Source organism: Mustelus asterias, chromosome 13 (genome assembly GCF_964213995.1).
Source record: "Mustelus asterias chromosome 13, sMusAst1.hap1.1, whole genome shotgun sequence".
NCBI lineage: Eukaryota > Metazoa > Chordata > Chondrichthyes > Carcharhiniformes > Triakidae > Mustelus > Mustelus asterias.
Window position 1 is genome coordinate 50,198,413 of NC_135813.1, and position 27,573 is coordinate 50,225,985.

General features: G+C 45.4%; 1 protein-coding gene across 1 annotated transcript in view; it reads left to right on the plus strand.

The window, feature by feature from the left end:
- The window catches only part of ambp (alpha-1-microglobulin/bikunin precursor), a 55,798-nt gene that overhangs the window by 10,791 nt on the left and 17,434 nt on the right, over positions 1 to 27,573 (plus strand). Inside the window, exons 4-6 of the mRNA XM_078226738.1 lie at positions 13,787 to 13,900; positions 13,983 to 14,084; positions 14,978 to 15,021. Of these exons, the coding sequence (XP_078082864.1) occupies positions 13,787 to 13,900; positions 13,983 to 14,084; positions 14,978 to 15,021 (260 nt within the window). The remainder of the gene's footprint in view (positions 1 to 13,786; positions 13,901 to 13,982; positions 14,085 to 14,977; positions 15,022 to 27,573) is intronic.

Below are 27,573 nucleotides of genomic sequence, written 5' to 3' on the forward strand. Positions count from 1 at the left end.
CTCTAGTTTTAGACATCCCTACCTTTGGGAAAAGATGTTGACTACCTAGCTGATCTATGCCCCTCATTATTTTATAGACCTCCATAAGAACACCCCTCAGCCTCCCACGCTCCAGGGAAAAAAGTCCCTCTCTATTCGGCCTCTCCTTATAACTCAAACCATCAAGTCCCGGTAGCATCCTAGTAAATCTTTTCTGCACTCTTTCTCGAGTTTAATAATATCCTTTCTATAATCGGGTGACCAGAACTCATAGAATCATAGAAACCCTACAGTACAGAAAGAGGCCATTTGGCCCATCGAGTCTGCACCGACCACAATCCCATCCTACCCCCATATCCCTACATATTTTACCCGCTAATCCACACATCCCAGGACACTAAGGGACAATTTTAGATAGGCCAATCAACCTAACCCGCATATCTTTGGACTGTGGGAGGAAACCGGAGCACCCGGAAGAAACCCACGCAGACACGAGGAGAATGTGCAAACTCCACACAGACAGTGACCCAAGTCGGGAATCAAACCCAGGTCTCTGGAGCTGTGAAGCAGCAGTGCTAACCACTGTGCTACCGTGCCGCCCTGCACAAAGTATTCCAAGTGTGGCCTTAGCAATGTCTTATACAACTTCAACAAGACCTCCCAACTCCTGTATTCAATGTTCTGACCAATGAAACCAAGCATGCCAAATGCCTTCTCCACCACTCTGTCCACCTGTGACTCCACTTGCAAGAAGATATGAACCTGTACCCCTAGGTCTCTTTGTTCAATAACTCTCCCTAACTCCCTACCATTAGCTGAGTAAGTCCTGCTCTGGTTCGATCTACCAAAATGCATCACCTTGTGTTTATCTAAATTAAACCCGACCTGCATTCATCAGCCCACTGGACCAATTGATCAAGATCCTGTTGCAATCCTCGATAACTTTCTTCACTGTCCACTATGCCACCAATCTTGGTGTCATCTGCAAACTTACTAACCATGCCTCCTAAATTCTCATCCAAATCATTAATATATATGACAAATAACAGTGGGCCCAGCACTGATCCCTGAGACACACCGCTGGTCACAGGCCTTCACAAACAAAAACAACCCTCTACAACCCACCCCTGTCTTCTGCCATCAAACCAATTTTGTATCCATTTGGCAACCTCACCCCGGATCCCGTGAGATTTAACCTTATGCAACAACCTACCATGTGGTACCTTGTCAAAGGTCTTGCCTTTGTCCATGTAGCCAACATCAACTGCACTACCCTCATCTACCTTCTTGGTTACCCCTTCGAAACACTCAATCAAATTTGTGAGACATGATTTTCCACTCACAAAGTCTTGCTGACTGTCCCTAATCAGTCCTTGCGTCTGTAAATGCCTGTGGTTCCTGTTCTCAGAATACCTTCTAACAACTTACCCACCGGTCTGTAGTTCCCAGGCTTTTCCCTGCAGCCCTTAAACAAAGGCACATTTGTCACCCTCCAATCTTCAGGCACCTAACCTGTGGCTGTCAATGATTCAAATATCTCTGCTAGGGGGCCCGCAATTTCCTCCCTCGCCTCCCACAACGTCCTGAGATACACTTCATCAGTCCCGGGGATTTATTTACCTTGATGCGCTTTAAGACTTTCAGGACCTCCTTCTCTGTAATATGTAGACCCCGCAAGATTTCCCCAAGTTCCCTAACATCCATGCCTTTCTCAACAGTAAATACTGATGAGAAATATTCATTTAGGATCTCACCCATCTCTTGTGGACCCGCACATAGATGACCTTGTTGATCCTTAAGAGGCCCTACTCTCTCCTTTGTTACTCTTTTGTTCCTTATGTATTTGTAGAAGCTCTCTGGATTCTCCTTTGCCTTATCTGCCAAAACAATCTCATGTCCCCTTTTTGCCCTCCTGATTTCTCTTTTAAATCTACTCTAAATATGAAGGAAACATTTAATTGGTTGTAAAATACTCAGGGAGATCTGGAGGTTGAGAAATTTAAGTTTTTTTTACTCTGCAAAAATGGACTGATAATTGCTTTCTGAAGGATTAGAAGTTCTCAATTATTGCATCAAGTGCCTTTTGTGGCTCAATGGCGGCACTCTCAACTCTGAATGAAACCATCATCGGTTCAAGTCTGACAGCAGAGATATGAGCACATAATCCAGGCTAATACTCCAGTGCAGTACTGAGGCAGTGCTGCACTATCAGAGATGCTGTCTTTCAGAAAAATTAAATCTGCTCTTTAAAATAAAAGATCCCTGACTCTAATCTGAAGAAGAGCAGGGGGAGTTCTCACCGGTGTCCCCATAATATTGATCCCTCAATCAACAGATTATCCAGTCACGATCACATTCCTGTTTGTGGGATCTTGCTGCTCAGAAAATGGGTGCCATGTTTTCTAAATGACAACATTAACTACACTACACTCAAGTAATCCTCCAGTAATCAAACTGGAGGAACTGCCCGGCATCCACGAAGGTGTCCAAAATGGCAACGGCAAACTCAGTCTTGTTGACTCTGCAATGTTCCCCTTCCTAACATCTGGGGCTTGTGCCAAAATTGAGAGAGCTGTCTGATAGACAAGTCAAGCAACAATTTCATATAGTCATACCTCACAGATAATGTCCCAGACACCACCATCACCATCCCACCGGCAGGTCGACCCAGCAGAGATGGCAGATTCAGTGGTCAGGAAAGAGTTGTCCATAGAACCATAGAACATTACAGCACAAAAACAGGCCGTTTGGCCCTTCATGTCTGTGCCGAACCATTTTTGTGCCTAGTCCCACTGACCTGCACCTGGACCATATCCCTCCACACCCCTCTCATCCATGTACCTGTCCAAATTTTTCTTAAATGTTAAAAGTGAGCCCGCATTCACCACCTCATCTGGCAGCTCATTCCAAACTCCCACCACTCTCTGTGTGAAGAAGCCCCCCCTAATATTCCCTTTAAACTTTTCCCCCCTCACCTTTAACCCATGTCCTCTAGTTATTTTCTCCCTGAGCCTCAGTGGAAAAAGCCTGCTTGCATTCACTCTATCTATACCCATCATAATTTTATACACCTCCATCAAATCTCCCCTCATTCTTCTACGCTCCAGGGAATAAAGTCCTAACCTATTCAACCTTTCTCTGTAACTCAGTTTCTCAAGTCCCAGCAACATCCTTATAAACCTTCTCTGCACTCTTTCAACCTTATTAATATCCGTCCTGTAATTAGGTGACCAAAACTGCACACAATACTCTAAATTAGGCCTCAACAATGTCTTATACAACCTCACCATAACATTCCAACTCCTATACTCAATACTTTGATTTATAAAGGCCAATGTACCAAAAGCACTCTTTACGACCCTATCTACCTGTGACGCCACTTTTAGGGAATTATGTATCTGTATTCCCAGATCCCTCTGTTCTACTGCACTCTTAAGTGTCCTACCATTTACCTTGTATGTTCTACCTTGCTTTGTCCTTCCAAAGTGCAATACCTCACACTTGTCTGCATTAAACTCCACGTAAGAAGTTTAACAACACCAGGTTAAAGTCCAACAAGTACCATTTTTCACCCCATTTTTCTTGCTGGTCCAAATCCCTCTGCAAGCTTTGAAAACCTTCCTCACTGTCCACTACACCTTCAATCTTTGTATTATCAGCAAACTTGCTGATCCAATTTACCACATTATCATCCAGATCATTGATATAGATGACAAACAACAATGGACCCAGCACTGATCCCTGTGGCACACCACTAGTCACAGGCCTCCACACAGAGAAGCAATCCTCCACTACTACTCTCTGGCATCTTCCATTGAAAGAAGTTTAACAACACCAGGTTAAAGTCCAACAGGTTTATTTGGTAGCAAAAGCCACACAAGCTTTCGAAGCTCTAAGCCCCTTCTTCAGGTGAGTGGGAATTCTGTTCACAAACAGAGCTTATAAAGACACAGACTCAATTTACATGAATAATGGTTGGAATGCGAATACTTACAACTAATCAAGTCTTTAAGAAACAAAACAATGGGAGTGGAGAGAGCATCAAGACAGGCTAAAAAGATGTGTATTGTCTCCAGACAAGACAGCCAGTGAAACTCTGCAGGTCCACGCAACTGTGGAAGTTACAAATAGTGTGACATGAACCCAATATCCCGGTTGAGGCCGTCCGCGTGTGTGCGGAACTTGGCTATCAGTTTCTGCTCAGCGACTCTGCGCTGTCGTGTGTCGCGAAGGCCGCCTTGGAGAACGCTTACCCGAATATCAGAGGCCGAATGCCCGTGACCGCTCTTCCATTGAGCCAATGTCTAATCCAATTTACTACCTCTCCATGTATACATAGCGACTGAACCTTCCTGACTAACCTCCCATGCGGGACCTTGTCAAAGGCCTTACTGAAGTCCATGTAGACAACATCTACCGCCTTCCCTTCATCCACTTTCCTGGTAACCTCCTCGAAAAACTCTAATTGATTGGTTAAACATGACCTACCACGCACAAAGCCATGTTGACTCTCCCTAATAAGTCCCTGTCTATCCAAATATTTGTAGATCCTATCTCTTAATACTCCTTCCGATAATTTACCTACGACTGACGTCAAACTTACCGGCCTATAATTTCCCGCATTACTTTTTGAGTCTTTTTTTAAACAACAGAATAACATGAGCTATCCTCCAATCATTCGGCACCTCACCCGTGGATACCGACATACAAAGAACAATACAGCACAGGAACAGGCCCTTCGGCCCTCCAAGCCTGCGCCGCTCATGTGTCCACTAGACCATTATTTTGAATCCCTCTATTCCCAGCCTGTTCATGTGGTTATCTAGATAAGTCTTAAACGATCCCAGCGTGTCCACCTCAATCACCTTGCTTGGCAGTGCATTCCAGGCCCCCACCACCCTCTGTGTAAAATACGTCCCCCTGACATCTGTGTTGAACCTTGCCCCCCTCACCTTGAATCCGTGACCCCTTGTGTTCGTCACCTCTGACCTGGGAAAAAGCTTCCCACTGTTCACTCTATCTATGCCCTTCATAATTTTATACACCTCTGTTAGGTCGTCCCTCATCCTCCGTCTTTCCAGGGAGAACAACCCCAGTTTACCTAATCTCTCCTTATAGCTAAGACCCTCCATACCAGGCAACATCCTGGTAAACCTTCTCTGTACTCTCTCCAAAGCCTCCACGTCCTTCTGGTAGTGTGGCGACCAGCACTGGACACCGTATTCCAAATGTGACCTAACCATCATTCTATACAGCTACAACATCATATGCCAACTTTTATATTCTATGCCCCGTCCAATAAAGGCAAGCATGCCATATGCCTTATTCACCACCCTCTGCACCTGTGCTGCCACCTTTAAGGATCTGTGGACTTGTACACCCAGGTCCCTCTGTGTGTCTATACTCCTGATGGTTCTGCCATTTATTGTATAGCTCCCCCTTACATTAGATCTACCGAAATGCATCACTTCGCATTTATCTGGATTAAATTCCATCTGCCATTTCTCCGCCCAATGTTCCAGCCTATCTATATCCTGCTGTATTCTCTGACAATGTTCATCACTATCCGCAACTCCAGCAATCTTCGTGTCGTCTGCAAACTTACTGATCACACCAGTTACATCTTCCTCCAAATCATTTATATATATCACAAACAGCAGAGGTCCCAGTACAGAGCCCTGCGGAACACCACTAGTCACAGACCTCCAACCGGTAAAAGACCCCTCCACTGCTACCCTCTGTCTTCTATGGCTAAGCCAGTTCTCCACCTATCTAGCTAGCTCACCTTTTATCCCGTGAGATTTAACCTTTTGCACCAGCCTGCCATGAGGGACCTTGTCAAACGCTTTACTAAAATCCATATAGACGACATCCACGGCCCTTCCTTCGTCAATCATTTTTGTCACCTCCTCAAAAAACTCAACCAAATTTGTGAGGCATGACCTCCCTCGTACAAAACCATGCTGTCTATCGCTAATGAGATTATTCAGTTCTAAATGCGCATATATCGTATCTGTAAGAATCTTCTCCAACAACTTCCCTACCACGGACGTCAAGCTCACCGGCCTATAATTACCCGGGTTATCCTTGCTACCCTTCTTAAATAACGGGACCACATTTTCTATCCTCCAATACTCTGGGACCTCACCTGTGTCCAGTGAAGAGACAAAGATTTCTGTTAGAGGCCCAGCAATTTCATCTCTTGCCTCCCTGAGGAGTCTAGGATAGATGCCATCTGGCCCTGGGGATTTGTCTGTCTTAATGTTTCCTAAAAAACCTAACACTTCCTCCCTTGTAATTGAGATTTTTTCTAATGGGTCAACACTTCTCTCTGAGACACTACCAGTCAACATATCCCTCTCCTTTGTGAATACTGATGCAAAGTATTTGTTTAGGATCTCACCTACTTCCTTTGGTTCTCAGCATAATTCCCCTCCTTTGTCTCTGAGAGGTCCGATTCTTTCCCTAACAACCCTCTTGTTCCTAACATATGTATAAAATGCCTTAGGATTCTCCTTAATCCTGTCTGCCAAGGACATTTCGTGACCCCTTTTTGCCCTTCTAAGTCCCTGTTTGAGTTCTTTTCTACTTTCTCTGTATTCCTCCAGTGCTCCATCTGTTTTTAGCTGCCTGGACCTCATGTATACCTCTTTTCAAACATTTCAAATATATCTGCCAGGGCCCCTGCAATTTCAACACTAGTCTCCTTCAAGGTGCGAGGGAATACACTGTCCGGTCCTGGGGATTTATCTACTCTGATTTGCCTTAAGACAGCAAGCACCTCCTCCCCTTTAATCTGTATAGATTCCATGTCCTCCCTACTTGTTTGCCTTATTTCCATAGACTCTATGCCAGTTTCCTTAGTAAATATGGATGCAAAAAACCCATTTAATATCTCCCCCATTTCTTTTGGTTCCATACATAGCCGACCACTCTGATCTTCAAGAGGACCAATTTTATCCCTTACTATCCTTTTGCTCTTAATATACCTGTAGAAGCTCTTAGGATTATCTTTCACCTTGTCTGCCAAAGCAACCTCATGTCTTCTTTTCGCCCTCCTGATTTCTTTCTTAAGTAGTTTCTTGCACTTTTTATACTCCTCAAGCATCTTATTTGCTCCCTGTTGCCTGTACATGTCATACATCTCTCTTCTTCTTTATCAGAGTTCCAATATCCCTCGAGAACCAAGGTTCCTTATTCTTATTCACTTTGCCTTTAATCCTGACAGGAACATACAAACTCTGCACTCTCAAAATTTCTCCTTTGAAGGCCTCCCACTTACCATTCACATCCTTGCCAGAGAACAGCCTGTCCCAATCCACGCTTTTTAGATCCTTTCTCATTTCTTCAAATTTGGCCTTTTTCCAGTTTAGAACCTCAACCCGAGGACTAGATCTATCTTTATCCATGATCAAGTTGAAACTAATGGCGTTATGATCACTGGAACCAAAGTGTTCCCCTGCACACACTTCCGTCACTTGTCCTAACTCGTTTCCTAATAGGAGATCTAATATTGCATCCTGTCTAGTTGGTACCTCTATATATTGATTTTAAAAAATTTCCTGAACACATTTTACAAACTCTACCCCGTCTAGACCTTTAACAGTGTGGGAGTCCCAATCTATATGTGGAAAATTAAAATCCCCTACTATCACAACTTTATGTTTCCTGCAGTTGTCTGCTATCTCTCTGCAGATTTGCTCCTCCAATTCTCGCTGACTATTGGGTGGTCTATAATACAACCCCATTAATGTGGTCATACCTTTCCTGTTTCTCAGCTCCACCCATATGGCCTCGGTAGACAAGCCCTCTAATCTGTCCTGCCTGAGCACTGCTATAATATTTTCCCTGACGAGCAATGCCACCCCCCCACCCTTCATCCCACTGCCTCTATCACGTCTGAAAGATCGGAACCCTGGAACATTGAGCTGCCAGTCCTGCCCCTCCTGTAGCCAAGTTTCACTAATGGCTATAATGTCATAATTCCATGTGTCGATCCACGCCCTCAGCTCGTCTGCCTTCCCCACAATACTCCTGGCATTGAAATAGACACACCTCAGAAGATTATTTCGACCACACGCAACCCTCCTATTTGTGATTTTGCATGAACTATTAACATCATTTATTTTCACCCCCGCTCCACTATCTGCTCTGGCATTCTGGTTCCCATCCCCTTGCAAATCTAGTTTAAACCCTCCCCAATGACACTAGCAAACCTCCCTGCAAGTATATTGGTCCCCTTGTAGTTCAGGTGTAACCCGTCTCTCTTGTACAGGTCCCACCTGCTCCAGAAGAGGTCCCAATGATCGAGAAATCTGAAACCCTGCCCCCCTATACCAGTTCCTCAGCCACGTGTTCATCCGCCCGAGCATCCTACTCTTACCCTCACTGGCACGTGGCACAGGTAGCAATCCTGAGATTACTACCCTCGGGGTCCTGCTTTTTAACTTCCTACCAAGCTCTCTATACTCCGACTTCAGGACCTCCTCACTCTTCCTTCCTACGTCATTGGTACCAATGTGTACCATGACATCTGGCTGATCACCCTCCCACTTTAGGGCGGCACGGTAGCACAGTGGTTAGCACTGCTGCTTCACAGCTCCAGGGTCCCGGGTTTGATTCCCGGCTTGGGTCACTGTCTGTGTGGAGTTTGCACATTCTCCTCGTGTCTGCGTGGGTTTCCTCCGGGTGCTCCGGTTTCCTCCCACAGTCCAAAGATGTACGGGTTAGGTTGATTGGCTAGGTTAAAAATTGTCCCTGAGATGCGTAGTTAGAGGGATTAGCGGGTAAATATGTGGGGGTAGGGCCTGGGTGGGATTGTGGTCATTGCAGACTCGATGGGCCGAATGGCCTCCTTCTGCACTGTAGGGTTTCTATGATTTCTATGATTTCTTTCACTTCAGAATGCTGTGCACACGATCAGAGACATCCCTGACGCTGGCACCCGGGAGGCAACAAACCATCCGGGAGTCTCTGTCACGACCACCGAACCTCCCGTCTGTACCCCTGACAATCGAGTCCCCTATCACTACCGCTCTCCTCTTCTTCCACCCTCCCTTCTGCGCTGCAGAACCAGACTCAGTGCCAGAGACGCGGCTGCTGCAGATTGTCCCAGGTAAGACATCCCCCACAACAGCATCCAAATTGGTATACCTGTTGTGGAGGGGAATGGCCACAGGGAAACCCTGCTCTGCCTGCCCTTTCCCTTTCCCTCGCTTGTCGGTAACCCAATTACCTGTGCTCTGTGCCTTTGGCGTAACTGCCTCCCTGAAGCTACCATCTGTAAACTCCTCATTCTCCCGAATGATTCGGAGGTCATCCAGCTCCTGCTCCAGTTCCCTGACGCGGTCTGTTAGGACCTGCAGCTGGATGCACATCCTGCAGGTGTCGTTGTCAGGGACACCGAAGGTCTCCCTGACTTCCCACATCATGCAAGAGAAGCATTCCAACATCCTGCCTGGCATTCTTTCTACTCTGAAGAAACAATAACAACTTACCGGAACCTACCCTCGCGTCTGACTGTTCACGCCGAAGCCTGTTTGAGCCAAAGCTGTCCCACTCTGCTCCCTCTCACTCGCTGCCCGCTCACAACGCTGCCCGCTGGATAGAGCGGCCTGCTTTTCAAACCTTCCGCGTGCTACTGGCTGAGGTCAGAAAAAAAAAACTTCCCAGGTCTCACTGGGGTCTCCTTCCAGTTTTAGACTTCCGGCTGCCTTACAAAAACTCCGAAAAAAGAAAAAAATTAAGTTATAAATCCCTCTTTCCTACTAGCTTTCCTCACTTGAATCACCTCTCTAGTTGTTCCTCTGGAACAATGAGGTCGAAACATCGAAGGGCAGTACCTTTTAAAGAAAAAAAAACTTCCCAGGTCTCACTGGGGCCTACTTCCGGTTTTAGACTTCCGGCTGCCTTACAAAAACTGCGAAAAAAAGAAAGAAAAAAATTAAGTCATAAATCCCTCTTTCCTACTAGCTTTCCTCACTTGAATCACCTCACTTGCTGCTCCTCTGGAACAATGAGGGAGTTCTCAACATTAACTTTGGACCCCAAGAAGTCCCATGGCATCAGGTCAAACATGTGCAAGGAAACTACTTATTCTTCTTTCCCAACCGTCCACCCACCCTGTCCCTCCTCCCTCAGCTGATGGATCAGTCCTCCTCCATGTTGAATGCCATTTGGAAGAAGCACTGAGGGTAGCGAGGATGCAGAATGAACTCTAGATGGGGGACTTGAATGTCCACCACCAAGAGTGGCTCTGTCGTACTACCAGAGACTGAGCTGAAGGACATAGCTGCTCGACTGGTACTGTGACAGGTGGTGAGGGAAACAACAAAAGGGAAAAAGATACCTCAACTCATTCCATACCTGTTGCAGATGTATCTGTCCATAACAGACTATCACACAGTCCTTGGGGTGATGAAATCTCATCTTCACATTGAGGATACCCTCCTTCATGTTGTGTGACACTACCACAATGCTAAGTGAGATAGATTTCAAACAGGTCTAGCAACTCAAGACTGGGCATCCATGAGGTGCTGTGGGCCATCAACAGCAGAATTGTATTCAACCACAATCTGTAACCTTATGGCCCAGCATATCCCCCACTCTACCATTACCATCAAGACAGGGGATCAACCCTGGTTCAGTGAAGAGTTCAGAAGGGCATGCCAGGAGCAACACCAGGCATAGCAAAAATAAGATGCCAACCTGATGAAGCTATAACACAGAACTTCTTCCGTGCCAAACAGCAGATGCAGCTTGCAATAGGGCTAAGTGATCGTACAACCATCAATCAGATCTAAACTCTACATTCCTGCCACATCCAAGTCATTGTAGCACATTTAGGGTGAATGTGGGACTGAGTACAGCACCTGACCCGCTCCCAGTGTGCTGTTGATCAGAGCAGTGTGTACTAGCCAGCATGGAGACAACTCCTAGCTTGTAGCCTTTACACGACATTTGTAACGAGTTCTAAGAGTCAATAAAGTCAAGACAGAAGCATTTGCAACAACTACAGATGCCAGTCTTCATTTTGTATGTTAGGGTATGCCCCTTTAAGAGAATGGGTCAGGTGACCTCGGACTCGAGCTCCATCTTGGGCAGAGCTTGCCTAGCCAATCTTGTGTTGACTGTGCATGAATAAAGATATATTAATAAACTGTTCCAAGTAGTTTACAACCACTGACCTTGTGGTTTATTATGAGTGTTAATGTCAGACCTCAAACATCATAGTCTTTAGCCAATTCATACCTAGAAACAGCTGAAGACACTGGATACTACAAAAGCTATACACCCTGACAATATTGCGGCAATAGTACTGAAGACTTGTACTCCAGAACTTGCCGTGCCGCCACGCAAGCTGTTCTAGCCCAGGGATGGCCTGTACACAGAAATAGGATAAATTCAACTTACAATCATTAAAAAAATCTGACCTTGCAATGTGAGATGAGAATGACGGCTCTTTGACATTTAGGAAACACTCGACTGAATGTGGCGTCAAGGAGCCTCGGCAAAACTAAAGTCAGTGGGAATCAGAGAAAATTCTCTACTGGTTGCAGTCTTGTCGCACAAAGGAAGGTAGCTGTGGTGTTTGGAGGTCTATCAGCTCAACCTCAGGACATCACGACAAGACTTCCTCATGTTAGTGTCCTAGGCCCAACCATCTTCAGCTGCTTCATCAATGACCTTCCTTCCATCATAAGGTCAGAAGTGGGGATGTTCACTGATGATATCACAATATTCAAAATCATTCACGACTCCTCAGATTATGAAGCAGTTTATTCCCAGAAGCAACAAGACTTGGACAACATTCAGGCTGGAGCTGATATGAGGCAAATTACATTCATATCACACAAATGCCAGGCAACGACCATCTCTGACAAAAGAGAATCTAACTGTCACCCCCTTGACATTTACTGGCATGCAGGGTGGCACGGTGGCACTGCTGCCTCACAGTGCCAAGGATCCAGGTTTGATTCCCAGCTTGGGTCACTGTCTGTGTGGAGTCTGCATATTCTCCCCGTGTCTGCGAGTGTTTTCTCCGGGTGCTCTGGTTTCCTCCCACAGTCTGAAAGATGTTCTAGTCAGGTGCATTGGTCACGCTAAATTCTCCGTCAGTGTACCCGAATAGGTGCCTGAATGTGGCGACTAGAGGATTTTCACAGCAACTTCATTGCAGTGTTAATGTAAGCCTACTTGTGACACTAATAAATAAACTCAAAACTACCATCACTGAATCTCCTAATATCAACACCTGTGTGTAACTATTGATTAGAAACTGAACTGTACTAGCCATGTAAATACTGTGGCTATAAGAGCATGTCAGAAACTGGGAATTCTGGGGTGAAGAACTCAATTCTCAATGTTCCAAAATCATTTACATGGCACAAGTCAGGAGTGTGATGGAATTCTCCCCACTTGTCTGGATGTGTGCAGCTCCAATAACTCTCAAGAAGCTTGACACCATCCAGATTGAAGTAGTCCACTTGATTGGCACCCCATCCAGAAACATTCAGACCCTATACCACCAACACACAGTGGAGGCTGTGTGTACCATCTACAAGATGCACTGCGGCAACTCACCAAGGCTCCTTCAACAGCATACTCCAAACCTGTTACTTCTACCAACTAGAAAAAAGAGGGCAACAGATACATGGGAGCTCAATGGGAGGAACTTGGATATAGTTAAAAGTCACAGTGATGTGTGGCTTGAAGGGGAGTTTGAAGGTGGTGGTACTCCCATGTCTCTGCTGCCCTGTCCTTCCAAATGGAAGAGGTTGTGAGTTGTGAAAGTGCTGTCAAAGGCTCCCAGGGTACATTGAGCATGGTTCAGAAAGAATAAAACTTTCTCTACACTGTCTCTATCAAACATTCCCAGGAAACTACAGCACGAGGTTAGATACAGAGTAAAGCTCCTTCTACACTGTTCCCATCAAGCGCTCACAGGACAGGAACAGCACAGGGAAGTTTAGGAAGGGAATTCCAGGGCTTAGAACACAGCAAACTCAAGGTTCATCCACCGATACAGAGGAATTAAACAAGGGATGCTGAGGAATACAGGATTGGGGCAGTACAAATAATTTGGAGGGTTGGAGGGTGGGAGGAGATTAGAGATAAGGAGGGGTGAGGCCAGGGAGTGATTTTAAAACAATGATGAGAATTTTTGTTTATAGCTCATTTGGGAATCATGTAGTTCAGCAAATACAGGGGTGATGGATGAAGCGGACGTAGGGCTAGTTGGAATATGGACAGAATGCTGGGTGTCATCAGAGTACATGTGGAACTTGACATTGCATTTATAAAGGATGTGACAGAGGGGCAGTTTGTAAACAATGACCATGATGGGGGAGTGAGGGACAAGTGGTGCCAAGCATCGATCCTTGGGGGACACCAGAGGAGCAGGAAGAGAAGATCTTGCAAGCGTCCCTTGAGATGGGAACCAGGTGAGAGCAGTCCCATCCAGCTGGGTGACTGGAGAGGGGTTGGAGGATAATGATTTGGCCAACAGTACCAAAGACTGCAGACAACTGGAGAATGATGAAGACGGAAAGTTTACCTTTGTCACAGTCACATTGGATATCATTTGTGATTTTGATGAGATGTGTTTCAGTTTTGTGGAAGGAGTGAAAACCTGATTGGAGAGATTCAAACATGAAGTTCCAGGAAAGATGGGAACAGATTTGGGAGGCAATAACAATTTAAGGATTTTGTTCAGGAAAGGGAGGTTGTGGGTGGGGTAGGTTGCAAGGACAGAGTGAACAAACCAAACAAAAAAAGTGAATAAACAGCCAATGAGTTTGTTTTGCAGCTCATGCAAACACAGCAGATATTCGCGTAACTGAAACCAACTACAACGAATATGCTTTGCTATTCTATGGCAGAATGATACAGCTAAACCAGACAAAGTCAATAGCTCTGTATGGTAAGTGCTTCTACATCAGCTCTTTCACACACCACTTTCTAATGTTGATTTCTGGAGCTTTAACTGAGTGCTCTTTTCACAGGAAGGACACGGAAACTCAAAAAGGAAATCAATGAAAAGTTCAAACAGTCTGCATTGAAACATGGGTTTTCAGAAGACCTGATTTTATTTCTGCCTGAACGAGGTAAGCACGTTATGAGCCCCTGAGCACGTTATGAACCTGTAACTCATTCCCAGCTATGCACTATCCGAGAATAAATATCCTGAGTCTCTTGTTTCGATTCTGGCAACCTAAACATTCATTCCCTCTACCACCGATGCACAGTGGCAGCAGTGTGTACCCTCCACATGATGCACTGCAGGAACTCAACAAGACTCCTTTGATAACACCTTCAAAACCCAAGGCCTCTACACCTAGGAGGACAACGGCAGCAGATAACTGGGAACACCACCACCCGCAAGTTCCCCTCCAAGGCACTTACCATCCTGACTTGGACAAATTTCTCCACCGTTCCTTCATTGTCGCTGGGTCAAAATCCTGGACCTCCCTCCCTAACAGCACTGTGGGTGTTAGACTACATGGACTGCAGTGGTTCAAGAAGGCAACTTACTATCACCTTCTCCAGGGCAACTAGGGATGGGTAACAAATGCTGGCTTATCTAGCGACATAATCATCCTATCAATAAATTTTAAAAACACATTGTATAATGTGAGACTGTACAATGTAACACCATACACTTATCTTGACATACCCAGTTTATTGTGCTGCTCTTCCACAAACATTTATGAAATTTCAGTTTCAAACACAGAAAGAAAAAAGGAAAGAAAAGAAGGGAGAGTTCGAGAGATATAAATAAGAAGGAAAAAGTCAGAGAGAAGTGAAAACAATTGAAATCAGCTCATGTGTTTCTGAGGTGCTTTGGAATCATTGAGGTCTGAGTATTAGATTGTAGTTTGTTTGAGGAAGTTCATTCAGGGCTTTTTATCATCCCTGGATTTGAGTGATCATTATGAAACGCTGCTGATATTGGATTGTGTTTGTAGTCATGTTCCTAACAGTTTGTCTATTCTAACAGGAGCGTGTGTTCCATGGGACCCCATCCCAGACTCACCTGTCGAGGTGAGTCAATCCTCCATTCACTTCCTAAATGTTAGGTCATGATGATGGAGGGTGTTACGAGTTGACTGTCCCAGAGTTCAATGCACGATAGATTATACTGTGTGGAGTGTCCAAGGAATGAGTCATGGGAGTTGTACTGATCGAGTAGGCTGGTCCTGTGACTGGTACTGGGAAGATGTAAAAAAGAGGTTTGATCAGGATACTGTGGTTGATGCTGTGTATTTGGACTTTCAAATCTCACGGGCGGCACGGTAGCACAGTGGTTACGGGCAGCACAGTAGCACAGTGGTTAGCACTGCTGCTTCACAGCTCCAGGGACCTGGGTTCAATTCCCGGCTTGGGTCACTGTCTGTGTGGAGTTTGCACATTCTCCTCATGTCTGTGTGGGTTTTCTCCGGGTGCTCCAGTTTCCTCCCACAGTCCAAAGATGTGCGGGTTAGGTTGATTGGCCATGCTAAAAATTGCCCCTCAGTGTCCTGAGATGCGTTGGTTAGAGGGATTAGCGGGTGGATACGGGGTGGGGCCTGGGTGGGATTGTGGTCGGTGTAGATTTGATGGGCCAAATGGCCTCTTTCTGCACTGTAGGGTTTCTATGATTCTATGAAAGTGCCACACTGCAGCAATCAATTTAACCTCAGCTTTTAGAAACAACAATATAGGACAAATTTAACAGTCCCTTACCAGAGCATGGATTAATTAAGGAAAACCAGCATGGATTTGTTTAACTAACTTGATGGAGATTTTTGATGAGGTAACAGAGGATGGATGAGGATAATGTGATGGGAGTGGTACATAGGGACTTCCAAAAAGTCTGATGAAGTTCCACATAATACACTTTCCAGCAAAGTTGAAGCCCATGGCATAAAAGGGACAGTGACAGTATGGATATGAAGATGGCTAAAGAATAGGAAACAGAGAATAGTGGTGAAGTTGCTGTTTGGACTGGATGAAGGTATGCAGTGGCAATTCCAAGGGTCGGTACAAGGACCATTACTTTCATGATGTATATTAATGATGTAGATTTGGGTCCACAGAGAAAACGTTCAAAATTTGCAGAGAACAGAAAACTTTGAAATTTTGTGAACATTGAGGAAGATAGTGATGGACTTCAAGAAGATATAGACAGGCCAGTGGAATGGGTGGACAAGTGACGGTGAAGTGCAAATGATAGATTTTGGTCAGAAGAATGAGGAGAGGGAACAAACCAAACAAGGGTGAATAAAACAAGGGCACAATTTTAAATGTGGTGCAAGATTAGAGGGAGCTGGTGACATACGGTGAAGGTAAGGGGAAAGGTTGAGAAAGTGGTGAAGAAGTTATCGAGGATCCTGGATTTGAAGCATTGAGAACAAAATCTAGGAAATGATGAAGCTTTATAAAAATCTGATTTGACTGGAATTTTGGGCAGAATTTAGTACAACCCTCTGCAACTTCCTGATGGTGGTGAAGAGTTGGAGAAATAGGTGGGATGCCCCAGCTCTGACTCTCAGAGAAGTCCCACATTTAGAGAGGAGCAGGAAGGACCCACCCTGGGAAATCCATCTGCATACACCAGGATGTTTATTAAAGCTCATTAAACACGAACTGAGAGCTTCTGTGCCTCAGTCCACTGGAATTTAAGAACATAAGAACATAAAAAATAGGAGCAGGAGTAGGCCATCTAGCCCCTCAAGCCTGCTCCGCCATTCAATAAGATCATGGCTGATCTGATAGTGGGTTCAGTTCCACTTACCCGCCCGCTCCCCATAACCCTTAATACCCTTAATGGTTAAAAATCTATCTATCTGTGACTTAAACACATTTAACGAGGTAGCCTCTACTGCTTCATTGGGCAGAGAATTCCAAAGATTCACTACCTTCTGGGAGAAGAAGTTCCTCCTCAACTCTGTTCTAAATTGACTCCCCCGTATTTTGAGGTGATGCCCCCTAGTTCTTGTTTCCATTGTAAGTGGAAATAACCTCGCTGCTTCTACCCTGTCTAGCCCCTTCATTATCTTATATGTCTCAATAAGATCTCCCCTCAACTTTCTAAACTCCAATGAGTACAGGCCCAGTCTACTCAATCTCTCCTCATAAGCTAACCCCCTCATCTCCGGAATCAACCTGGTGTACCTTCTCTGTACCCCCTCCAAAGCTAATATATCCTTTCTTAAATAAGGGGACCAAAATTGTACACAATACTCTAGGTACTCACCAATATCCTGTACAGTTGCAGCATGACCTCCCTGCTTTTATACTCCATCCCTCTCGCGATATAGGCCAACATTCCATTTGCCTTCTTGATTACCTGTTGCACCTGCAAACTGAGTTTTTGTGATTCATGCACAAGGACCCCCAGGTCCCTCTGCACAGTAGCATGTTGTAATTTTTCACCATTTAAATAACAGTCCATTTTACTATTATTCCTTCCAACGTGGATAACCTCACACTTACCAATGTTATACTCCATCTGCCAGATCCTTGCCCACTCACTTAGCCTATCCAAATCTCTCTGCAGACTCTCTGTGTCCTCCACACAATTTGCTTTCCCACTCATCTTTGTGTCATCCGCAAACTTTGTTACCCTACACTCGGTCCCCTCCTCCAGATTGTCTATGTATCTGGTAAATAGTTGAGGCCCCAGCACCGATCCCTGCGGCACGCCACTAGTCACTGATTGCCAACCGGAAAAGCACCCATTTATTCTGACTTTCTGCTTTCTGTTAGATAGCCAATCCTCAATCCACGCTAACACTTTACCCCCAACTCCATGTACCTTTATCTTATGCAGCAACCTTTTGTGAGGCGCCTTATCGAATGCCTTCTGGAAATCTAAATACACCACATCCACCGGTTCCCCCCTGTCAACCGCACTTGTTATATCCTCAAAAAAGTAAATTAGTCAAACATGACTTTCCCTTCATGAATCCATGCTGCGTCTGCTTGATTGAACCATTCTTTTCCAGGTGTCCTGGTATTTCTTCCTTAATGATAGATTCCAGCATTTTCCCAACTATGGGTGTTAAGCTAACTGGCCTGTAGTTACCTGCCTTTTGTCTACCTCCTTTTTTAAACAGTGGCGTTACATTAGCTGTTTTCCAATCAGCTGGCACCTCCCCAGAGACCAGTGAATTTTGATAAATTACAACTAATGCATTTGCTATTACTTCTGCTGTTTCTTTTAGTACCCTGAAATGTATTCCATCCGGACCAGGGGACTTGTCTACCTTTAGTCCCATTAGCCTACCCAGCATTACCTCTTTAGTAATAGTGATCGTTTTAAGGTCCTCACCCTCTACAGTCCCATGACCGTCAATTATTGGTATGCTATTTGTGTCCTCCACTGTGAAGACCAACACAAAAAACTTGTTTAAGGCCTCGACCATTTCCTCATTTCCTATTATTAAATCCCCCTTCTCATCTTCTAAGGGACCAACATTTACTTTAGCCCACTCTTTTCTGTTTTATATATTTGTAAAAACTTTTACTATCAGTTTTTATATTTTGTGCTAGTTTACTTTCATAATCTATCTTTCCTTTCTTTATTGCTTTCTTGGTAGTTCTTTGTTGTTTTTTAAAGCCTTCCCGATCTTCTAGTTCCCCACTAATTTTGGCCACTCTGTATGCATTGGTTTTTAATTTGATACTCTCCTTTATTTCCTTAGTTATCCATGGCTGGTTATCCCTTTTCTACATTCCTTCTTTTTCACTGGAATATATTTTTGCTGAGTACTGAGAAATATCTCCTTAAAAATCCTCCACTGTTCCTCAACTGTCCCACCAATTAGTCTGTGTTCCCAGTCTACATTAGCCAACTCCGCCCTCATCCTATTGTAATCCCCCTTGTTCAAGCAGAGGACACTGGTTTGGGACCCTACTTTCTCACCCTCCATCTGTGTTAGAAATTCAACCATATTGTGATCACTCATTCCAAGAGGATCCCTCACAAGGAGATCATTAATTTTACCTGTCTCATTACACAGGACCAGATCCAAGATAGCTTGCTCCCTTGTAGGTTCTGTAACATACTGTTCGAGGAAATTTAATTGTGATCCACCAGTTGGAAGTTAGTAGATGCTGTTTCCCCTTCCTTTTACACTGTGACTGAAATACATTGAGTGTCTCCTGCACAAGATGTGCCAACACTGGCCAGCAGGGAGGGGATCGATGGAGGCAGGACTAAGGGGGCCAGAGGAAAAGGGTGAAATACTGTCTGGGGAAGCGATAACAAACTGCCCAAAGAATAAGGCCACACTGTCAGGGGCATGTTTAAGTGACTGTCCTGGGAATGAGGCCACAACCTCCAGGCGATATTGGAGGGCCCTACATGGTATGCATATCCTGGCCCTGGTCATGGGTGGGAGAAGGCCCCTCTGGATAGTGAGGAGAAGGGTGGGAGAAGGCCTCACTGGTCATGCACAGAACGGTGTGTAGGGTATGGTCAGTCCACTAGGACACTTGGCCCTGGGGGTTTGATGCATGGTATTGGGAGATAGAGGAAACCGTAGCGGAAGCACCTGGATCTGGTAAGCTGGCAATTGCAAAGTCATGGGGGTATTGGATGGTCTCATTGTGTGGGGGGTGGGGGTCTTGGAAACTAAGGATGCAGGTGGCCTCAAGAAGGGGAAGGATCATATTGAGAAAGGACATGGGAACATCAACATTGTAAGGAATGGGGGTGAACACGAATATCAACATGAATAATGTGATGGTGTCAAATGTAATGGCTGGAGGCTGAATGGCAACAGGAGGGATGGGAATTAGGAAGCAGTGATTGTGTAGGGCCTCATTGCAGCCTTTTTTCAAATGTGGGCAGAAGAGCTGAATGCTAGAGGTCAGGTGAGAGTGCCTGCCCTTGACATCAAGGCAGCATTTCAATGTGGCATCAATGATCCTTCGCAAAATTGGAATCAAAGGGAATCAAGGGTAAAATCTCTGCTGGTTGGAGTCATACTTTGCATGAAGGAAGAAGGTTGTGATAATTGGAAACCAATCATCTCAGCTCGAGGATATCACTGCAGGAGTTCCTCAGGGTAGTCTCCTCAGCCCAACCATCTTCCGCTGCTTCATCTGGACTGGGGTAAGCACCTTCCTTCCATCATAAGGTCAGAAGTGGTGATGCTTGCTGATGGCTGCACAATGTTCAATATCATTTGTGACTCCTCAGATACTGAAGCGGTCACCGTCCAAATGCAGCAAGACCTGGACAATATCCAGGCTTGGGCTGACAAGTGGCAAGTAACGTTCGCAGCACACAAATTTTCATCCGGCAGTAAAGACCTTCAGTTGCAAACAATAAAAAAAACTAACTTCATAAAGTAAATCAAAGAAAAAGGTTTAATAAATAAACTCCATTCCATCAACACCCAGGCCACGTCCTGGGCCACACAAGCTCCCACAATGCCCATCTGCTTTCTATTTATACCAGGTCAGCTGACCATCATAGCATGTTACCATTGGTTACATTATAGCAGATTACAATATTATCATTGGTTAAATTATAAAAACAGGTGCATGACAAAGGAGCAGTGCTCCGAAAGCTTGTGATTTCAAATAAACTTGGTCTATAACCTGGTGTCGTGCGACTTCTCATCTTGTCCACCCCAGTCCAATACAGGCATCTCCATATCTAGAAGAATGCAAATCTAATTAGTATTCTGTAACTTGATTTCTGTGTCTGTGCACTGTTGGAGAACAGAGACCACTCCATCTGACGAAGGAGCAGCAATCTCCGAAAGCTTATGGTATTTGCTACCAAATAAACCTGTTGGACTTTAACCTGGTGTTGTGAGACTTCTTACGGTTCAAGAAGGCAGTACACCACTACCTTCTGAAGGGCAATTAGGGATGGGCAATAAATGCCGGCCTAGCCAGCGACACCCACATCCCATAAATTATTTTTTTAATAAAATCAATGTTTGCTGCGCCCTGTATAACCTTACGTAGCAAATGGGGGCATGTTGCCTGAAACAGAAAAAGAGGACTGAGATGACTCCATTGAAGAGGAGGACATTGAAGGGGATGGATCAGAAAAGAGTGAGGATTTAGATGAACCACATAGAGGTTATTGCAGCGGTACAATGTGACAGATGTGCTCGTGACAACCTGTTAGCTACAAGATTCAGGAGTAAAATGCTGATAAGTTCTCACAATCAACAGTTTCTTCACCTTTGCTGTGTGAACGCCCCAATCACTTTCAACCTCAGTGAGAAAATAACCCACAGGTTCAATACTCTCGTAGTAATTATGGAATTAACAGTACTCACCATATGTCTTACTGGTGGAATCATTATTGGAAGGGATTACACCACGGCTAACTAGAAGCCTAACCGGGAGGGTTTAAACTAATTCAGCAGGGGGGTGGGTACCTGAATTGTAGCTCCGGTGTACAGGAGGTTGAGAGTAGTGAGGTCATGGATGAGGTTTCAGAGTCACAGGAGTGTACTGGCAGGCAGGAAGGTGGTTTGAAGTGTGTATACTTCAACGCCAGGAGCATCCGGAATAAGGTGGGTGAACTTGCAGCATGGGTTGGTACCTGGGATTTCGATGTTGTGGCCATCTCAGAGACATGGATAGAGCAGGGACAGGAATGGTTGTTGCAGGTTCCGGGGTTTAGATGTTTCAGTAAGTGCAGGGAAGGTGGTAAAAGAGGGGGAGGTGTGGCATTGTTAGTCAAGGACTGTATTACGGTGGCAGAAAGGACATTTGATGAGGACTCGTCTACTGAGGTAGTTTGGGCTGAGGTTAGAAACAGGAAAGGAGAGGTCACCCTGTTGGGAGTTTTTTATAGACCTCCGAAAAGTTCCAGAGATGTACAGGAAAAGATTGCAAAGATGATTCTGGATAGGAGCGAAAGTAACAGGGTAGTTGTACTGGGGGACTTTAACTTTACAAATATTGACTGGAAAAGCTATAGTTCGAGTACTTTAGAGGGGTCAGTTTTTGTCCAGTGTGTGCAGGAAGGCTTCCTGACGCAGTATGTAGATAGACCAAAAAGAGGCGAAGCCACATTGGATTTGGTACTGGGTAATGAACCAGGCCAGGTGTTAGATTTGGAGGTAGGTGAGCACTTTGGTGACAGTGACCACAATTCGATTACGTTTACGTTAGCAATGGAAAAGGATAGGTATATACCAAAGGGCAAGCTGGGGGAAAGGAAATTATGATGCGATTAGGCGAGATTTAGCGAGATTTAGATATGTTGGGGAAGGAAACTGCAGGGGATGGGCACAATTGTAATGTGGAACTTGTTCAAGGAACAGCTATTACGCGTCCTTGATAAATATGTACCTGTCAGGCAGGGAGGAAGCAGTCGTGTGAGGCAACCGTGGTTTACGAAAGAGGTTGAATCTCTTGTGAAGAGGAAGAAGGAGACTTATGTTAAGGTGAGACGTGAAGGCTCAGTTAGGGCACTTGAGAGTTCCAAGTTAGCCAGGAAGGACCTAAAGAAAGAGTTAAGGAGAGCCAGGAGGGGACATGAGAAGTCTTTGGCAGGTAGGATCAAGGAAAACCCTAAAGCTTTCTATAGGTATGTAGGAGTAAAAGAATGACTAGGGTAAGATTAGGGCCAGTCAAGGACAGTAGTGGGAAGTTGTGCGTGGAGTCTGAAGAGATAGGAGAGGCACTAAATGAATATTTTTCATCGGTATTCACACAGGAGAGGGACAGTGTTGTCGAGGGGAGTACTGAGATGCAGGCTGTTGGACTGGATGGGATTGATGTTCATAAGGAGGAGGTGTTAGCAATTCTGGAAAGGGTAAAAATAGATAAGTCCCCTGGGCCGGATGGGATTTATCCTAGGATTCTCTGGGAGGCTGGAAAGGAGATTGCAGAGCCTTTGGCTTTGATCTTTGTGTCATCAATGTCTACAGGAACAGTGCCAGCAGACTGGAGGAGAGCAAATGTTGTCCCCTTGTTCAAGAAGGGGAGTAGGGACAACCCTGGTAATTATAGACCGGTGAGCCTTACTTCTGTTGTGGGCAAAGTATTGGAAAGGATTATAAGAGATAGGAATCATTTGATTAGGGATAGTCAGCACGGTTTTGTGAAGGGTAGGTCGTGCCTCACAAACCTTATTGAGTTCTTTGAGAAGGTGACCAAAGAGGTGGATGAGGGTAAAGCGGTTGATGTGGTGTATACAGATTTCAGCAAAGCGTTTGAAAAGGTTCCCCATGGTAAGCTTTTGCAGAAAATACGGACACATGGGATTGAGGGTGATTTAGTGGTTTGGATCAGGAATTGGCTAGCTGTAAGAAAACAGAGGGTGGTAGTTGATGGGAAATATTCATCCTGGAGTTCAGTTACGAGTGGTGTACCGCAAGGATCTGTTTTGGGGCCACTGCTGTTTGTCATTTTTATAAATGACCTGGATGAGGGCGTAGAAGGATGGATTAGTAAATTTGCGGATGACACTAAAGTCGGTGGAGTTGTAGACAGTGCGGAGGGAAGTGGCAGGTTACAGAGGGAAATAGATAAGCTGAAAAGCTGGGCTGAGAGGTGGCAAGTGGAGTTTAATGCGGAAAAGTGTGAGGTGATTCACTTTGGAAGGAGTAACAGGAATACAGAGTACTGGGCTAATGGTAAGATACTTGGTAGTGTGGATGAACAGAGGGATCTGGGTGTCCATGTGCATAGATTCCTGAAAGTTGGCACCCAGGTTGATAGGGTTGTTAAGAAGGTGTACGGTGTGTTAGCTTTTATTGGTAGAGGGATTGAGTTTCGGAGCCAGGAGGTCATGCTGCAACTGTACAAAACTCTGGTGCGGCCGCATTTGGAGTATTGCGTACAGTTCTGGTCGCTGCATTATTGGAAAGATAGAACATAGAACATAGAACAGGCCCTTCGGCCCACGATGTTGTGCCGAGCTTTATCTGAAACCAAGATCAAGCTATCCCACTCCCTATCATTCTGGTGTGCTCCATGTGCCTATCCAATAACCGCTTAAATGTTCTCATTCCACACCCCAACCACTCTCTGCGTAAAGAACCTACCTCTGATATCCTTCCTATATCTCCCACCACGAACCCTATAGTTATGCCCCCTTGTAATAGCTCCATCCACCCGAGGAAATAGTCTTTGAACGTTCACTCTATCTATCCCCTTCATCATTTTATAAACCTCTATTAAGTCTCCCCTCAGCCTCCTCCGCTCCAGAGAGAACAGCCCTAGCTCCCTCAACCTTTCCTCATAAGACCTCCCCTCCAAACCAGGCAGCATCCTGGTAAATATCCTCTGCACTCTTTCCAGCGCTTCCACATCCTTCTTATAGTGAGGTGACCAGAACTGCACACAATATTCCAAATGTGGTCTCACCAAGGTCCTGTACAGTTGCAGCATAACTCCACGGCTCTTAAACTCCAACCCCTTGTTAATAAAAGCTAACACACTATACACCTTCTTCACAGCTCTATCCACTTGAGTGGCAACCTTTAGAGATCTGTGGATATGGACCCCAAGATCTCTCTGTTCCTCCACAGTCTTCAGAACCCCACCTTTTAAATTAGTCCTACCAAAATGAATCACCTCGCATTTATCAGGGTTAAACTCCATTTGCCATTTTTCAGCCCAGCTTTGCATCCTATCTATGTCTCTTTGCAGCCTACAACAGCCCTCCACCTCATCCACTACTCCACCAATCTTGGTGTCATCAGCAAATTTACTGATCCACTCTTCAGCCCCCTCCTCTAAGTCATCAATAAAAATCACAAAGAGCAGAGGACCAAGCACTGACCCCTGTGGCACTCTGCTAGCAACCTGCCTCCAATCCGAAAATTTTCAATCCACCACCACCCTCTGTCTTCGATCAGACAGCCAGTTACCTATCCAATCGGCCAACTTTCCCTCTATCGCACACCTCCTCACTTTCATCATAAGCCGACCATGGGCAACCTTATCAAACGTAAAATCCATGTATATGACATCAACTGCCCTACCTTCATCAACACACTTGTGATGTGGAAGTGTTGGAAAGGGTGCAGAGGAGATTTACCAGGATGTTGCCTGGTATGGTGGGAAAATCGTATGAGGAAAGGCTGAGGGACTTGAGGTTGTTTTCGTTAGAGAGAAGAAGGTTAAGAGGTGACTTAATAGAGGCATACAAGATGATCAGAGGATTAGATAGGGTGGATAGTGAGAGCCTTTTTCCTCGGATGGTGATGGCTAGCACGAGGGGACATAGCTTTAAATTGAGGGGTGAGAGATATAGCACAGATGTTAGAGGGAGGTTCTTTACTCAGAGAGTAGTAAGTGCGTGGAATGCCCTGCCTGCAGCAGTAGTGGACTCGTCAACATTAAGAGCATTCAAATGGTTATTGGATAAACATATGGATGATATTGGAATAGTATAGATTAGAGAGGCTTTAGATTGGTTCCACTGGTCGGCGCAACATCGAGGGCCGAAGGGCCTGTACTGCGCTGTTATGTTCTATGTTCTATGTTCTAACATATAGCTGCTTTGGAATCTGATCAGTACTCCCTTCACACACACCCTTTAGCAACCCCATATGAAAGGCCCTGACCTGCCCACCTAATCCCACTTGCCAGCACTTGGCCCATCACCCTGAATGTTATGGCATGTCAAGTACTCATCCAGGCACTTTTTAAAGGATGTGAAGCATCCCGCCTCCACTACCCTCCCAGGCAGTACATTCTAGACCACCACCACCCTCTGGGTAAAAAAGCTTTTCCTCAAATCCCCCCGAAACCTCCCACCCCTCACTGTTAAGTTGTGTCCCCTCGTAACTGACCCTTTAGTTAACGGGAACATTTGCTCCCTATCCACTCTATCCATGCCTCTCATAATTTTGAACACCTCATTCAGGTCGCCGCTCAGTTTTCTCTGCTCCAACGAAAACAACCCAAGCCTATCCAACCTCTCTTTATAACTTAAATGTTCCATCCCAGGCAGCATCCTGGTAAATCTCCTCCGCACCCCCTCCAGTGCATTCACGTCCTTCCTGTAATGTAGCGACCAGAACTGCACACAGTACTCCAGCTGTGGCCTCACCAAAGTTCTATACAACTCCGTCACGACCTCTCTGCTTTTGTAATCTACACCCTGATTGATAAAGGCGAGTGTGCCATATGCCTTTTTCACCACCCTATTAACCTTCCTTTCCACCTTCAGAGATCTATGGACAAACGCGCTAAGGTCCCTTTGTTCTTCGGAACTTCCCAGTGTCAGACCTTTCATTGTATACTTCCTTGTCAAATTACTCCTTCCAAAGTCTATCATACACACTTTTCAGGGTTAAATTCCATCTGCCACTTATCTGCCCATTTGACCATCTTGTCTATATCTTCCTGTAACCCAAGACACTCAACCTCACTGTTAACCACCCTGCCAATCTTTGTGCCATCGGTAAACTCACTGATCGTACCCCCCACATAGTGATCGATGTCATTTATATAAATGACGAACAAATATATAAAGGGCGGCACGGTAGCACAGTGGTTAGCACTGTTGCTTCACAGCTCCAGGGGCCTGGGTTCGATTCCCGGCTCGGGTCACTGTCTGTGTGGAGTTTGCACATTCTCCTCGTGTCTGCGTGGGTTTCCTCTGGGTGCTCCAGTTTCCTCCCACAGTCCAAAGATGTGCGGGTTAGGTTGATTGGCCGTGCTAAAATTGCCCCTTAGTGTCCTGTGATACGCAGGTTAGAGGGATCAGCGGGTGAATATGGGGGTAGGGCCTGGGTGGGATTGTGGTCGGTGCAGACTCGATGGGCCAAATGGCCTCTTTCTACACTGTAGGGTTTCTATGAATAGGGGGCCCAGCACGGATTCCTGTGATACTCCACTGGTCACTGGCCTCCAGTCACTAAAGCAATCGCCTGTCATCAACGTCTGTCTCCTACTGCTAAGCCAATTGTGAATTCACCTTCTCATATCACCCTGTCTCCCATGTGCGTTTGTCTTCTTGATAAGTCTCCGATGTGGGACTTTGTCAAAGGCTTTGCTGAAATCCATGTAAACTACATCAACTGCACTACCCTCATCTATACACTTGTCTGTGTGGAGTTTGCACGTACTCCCCGTGTCTGCGTGTGTTTCCTCTGGGTGCTCTGGTTTCCTCTCAGAGTCCAAAGATGTGCAGGTTAGGTGGATTGGCAATGCTAAATTGCCCTTTAGAATAAATATGTGGGATGTGGGGGGTTACAGCGATAGGCCCTGGGTGGGGTTGTTGTCAGTGCAGGCTCAATGGGCCGAATGGCCTCCTTCTGTACTCTAGGGTTTCTATGATTCAACTTCTTTTGTGTACCATTTCCCCATAGCCCTCTATTCCTCTATCTAACAAATATTTATCCACTTCCACTTTAAATACTTCTAATGATCCAGCCTCCACCACTCTTTGGGGCAGAGAATTCCAGAGATTCACCACCCTCTGAAAGAAGAAATTTCTGCGCACCTCAGTTTTAAATGACTGGCCCTTTATTGTTCGAGGGTTCCTCACTGGTGAAAACATCTTCCCATCTACCTTGTCAAGGCCCCTCAGGACCTTATATGTTTGAATAAGGTCACCCCTCACTTTTCTAAACTCCAAGGAATACAGACCCAGTCTATTTAGTCTCTCCTCAT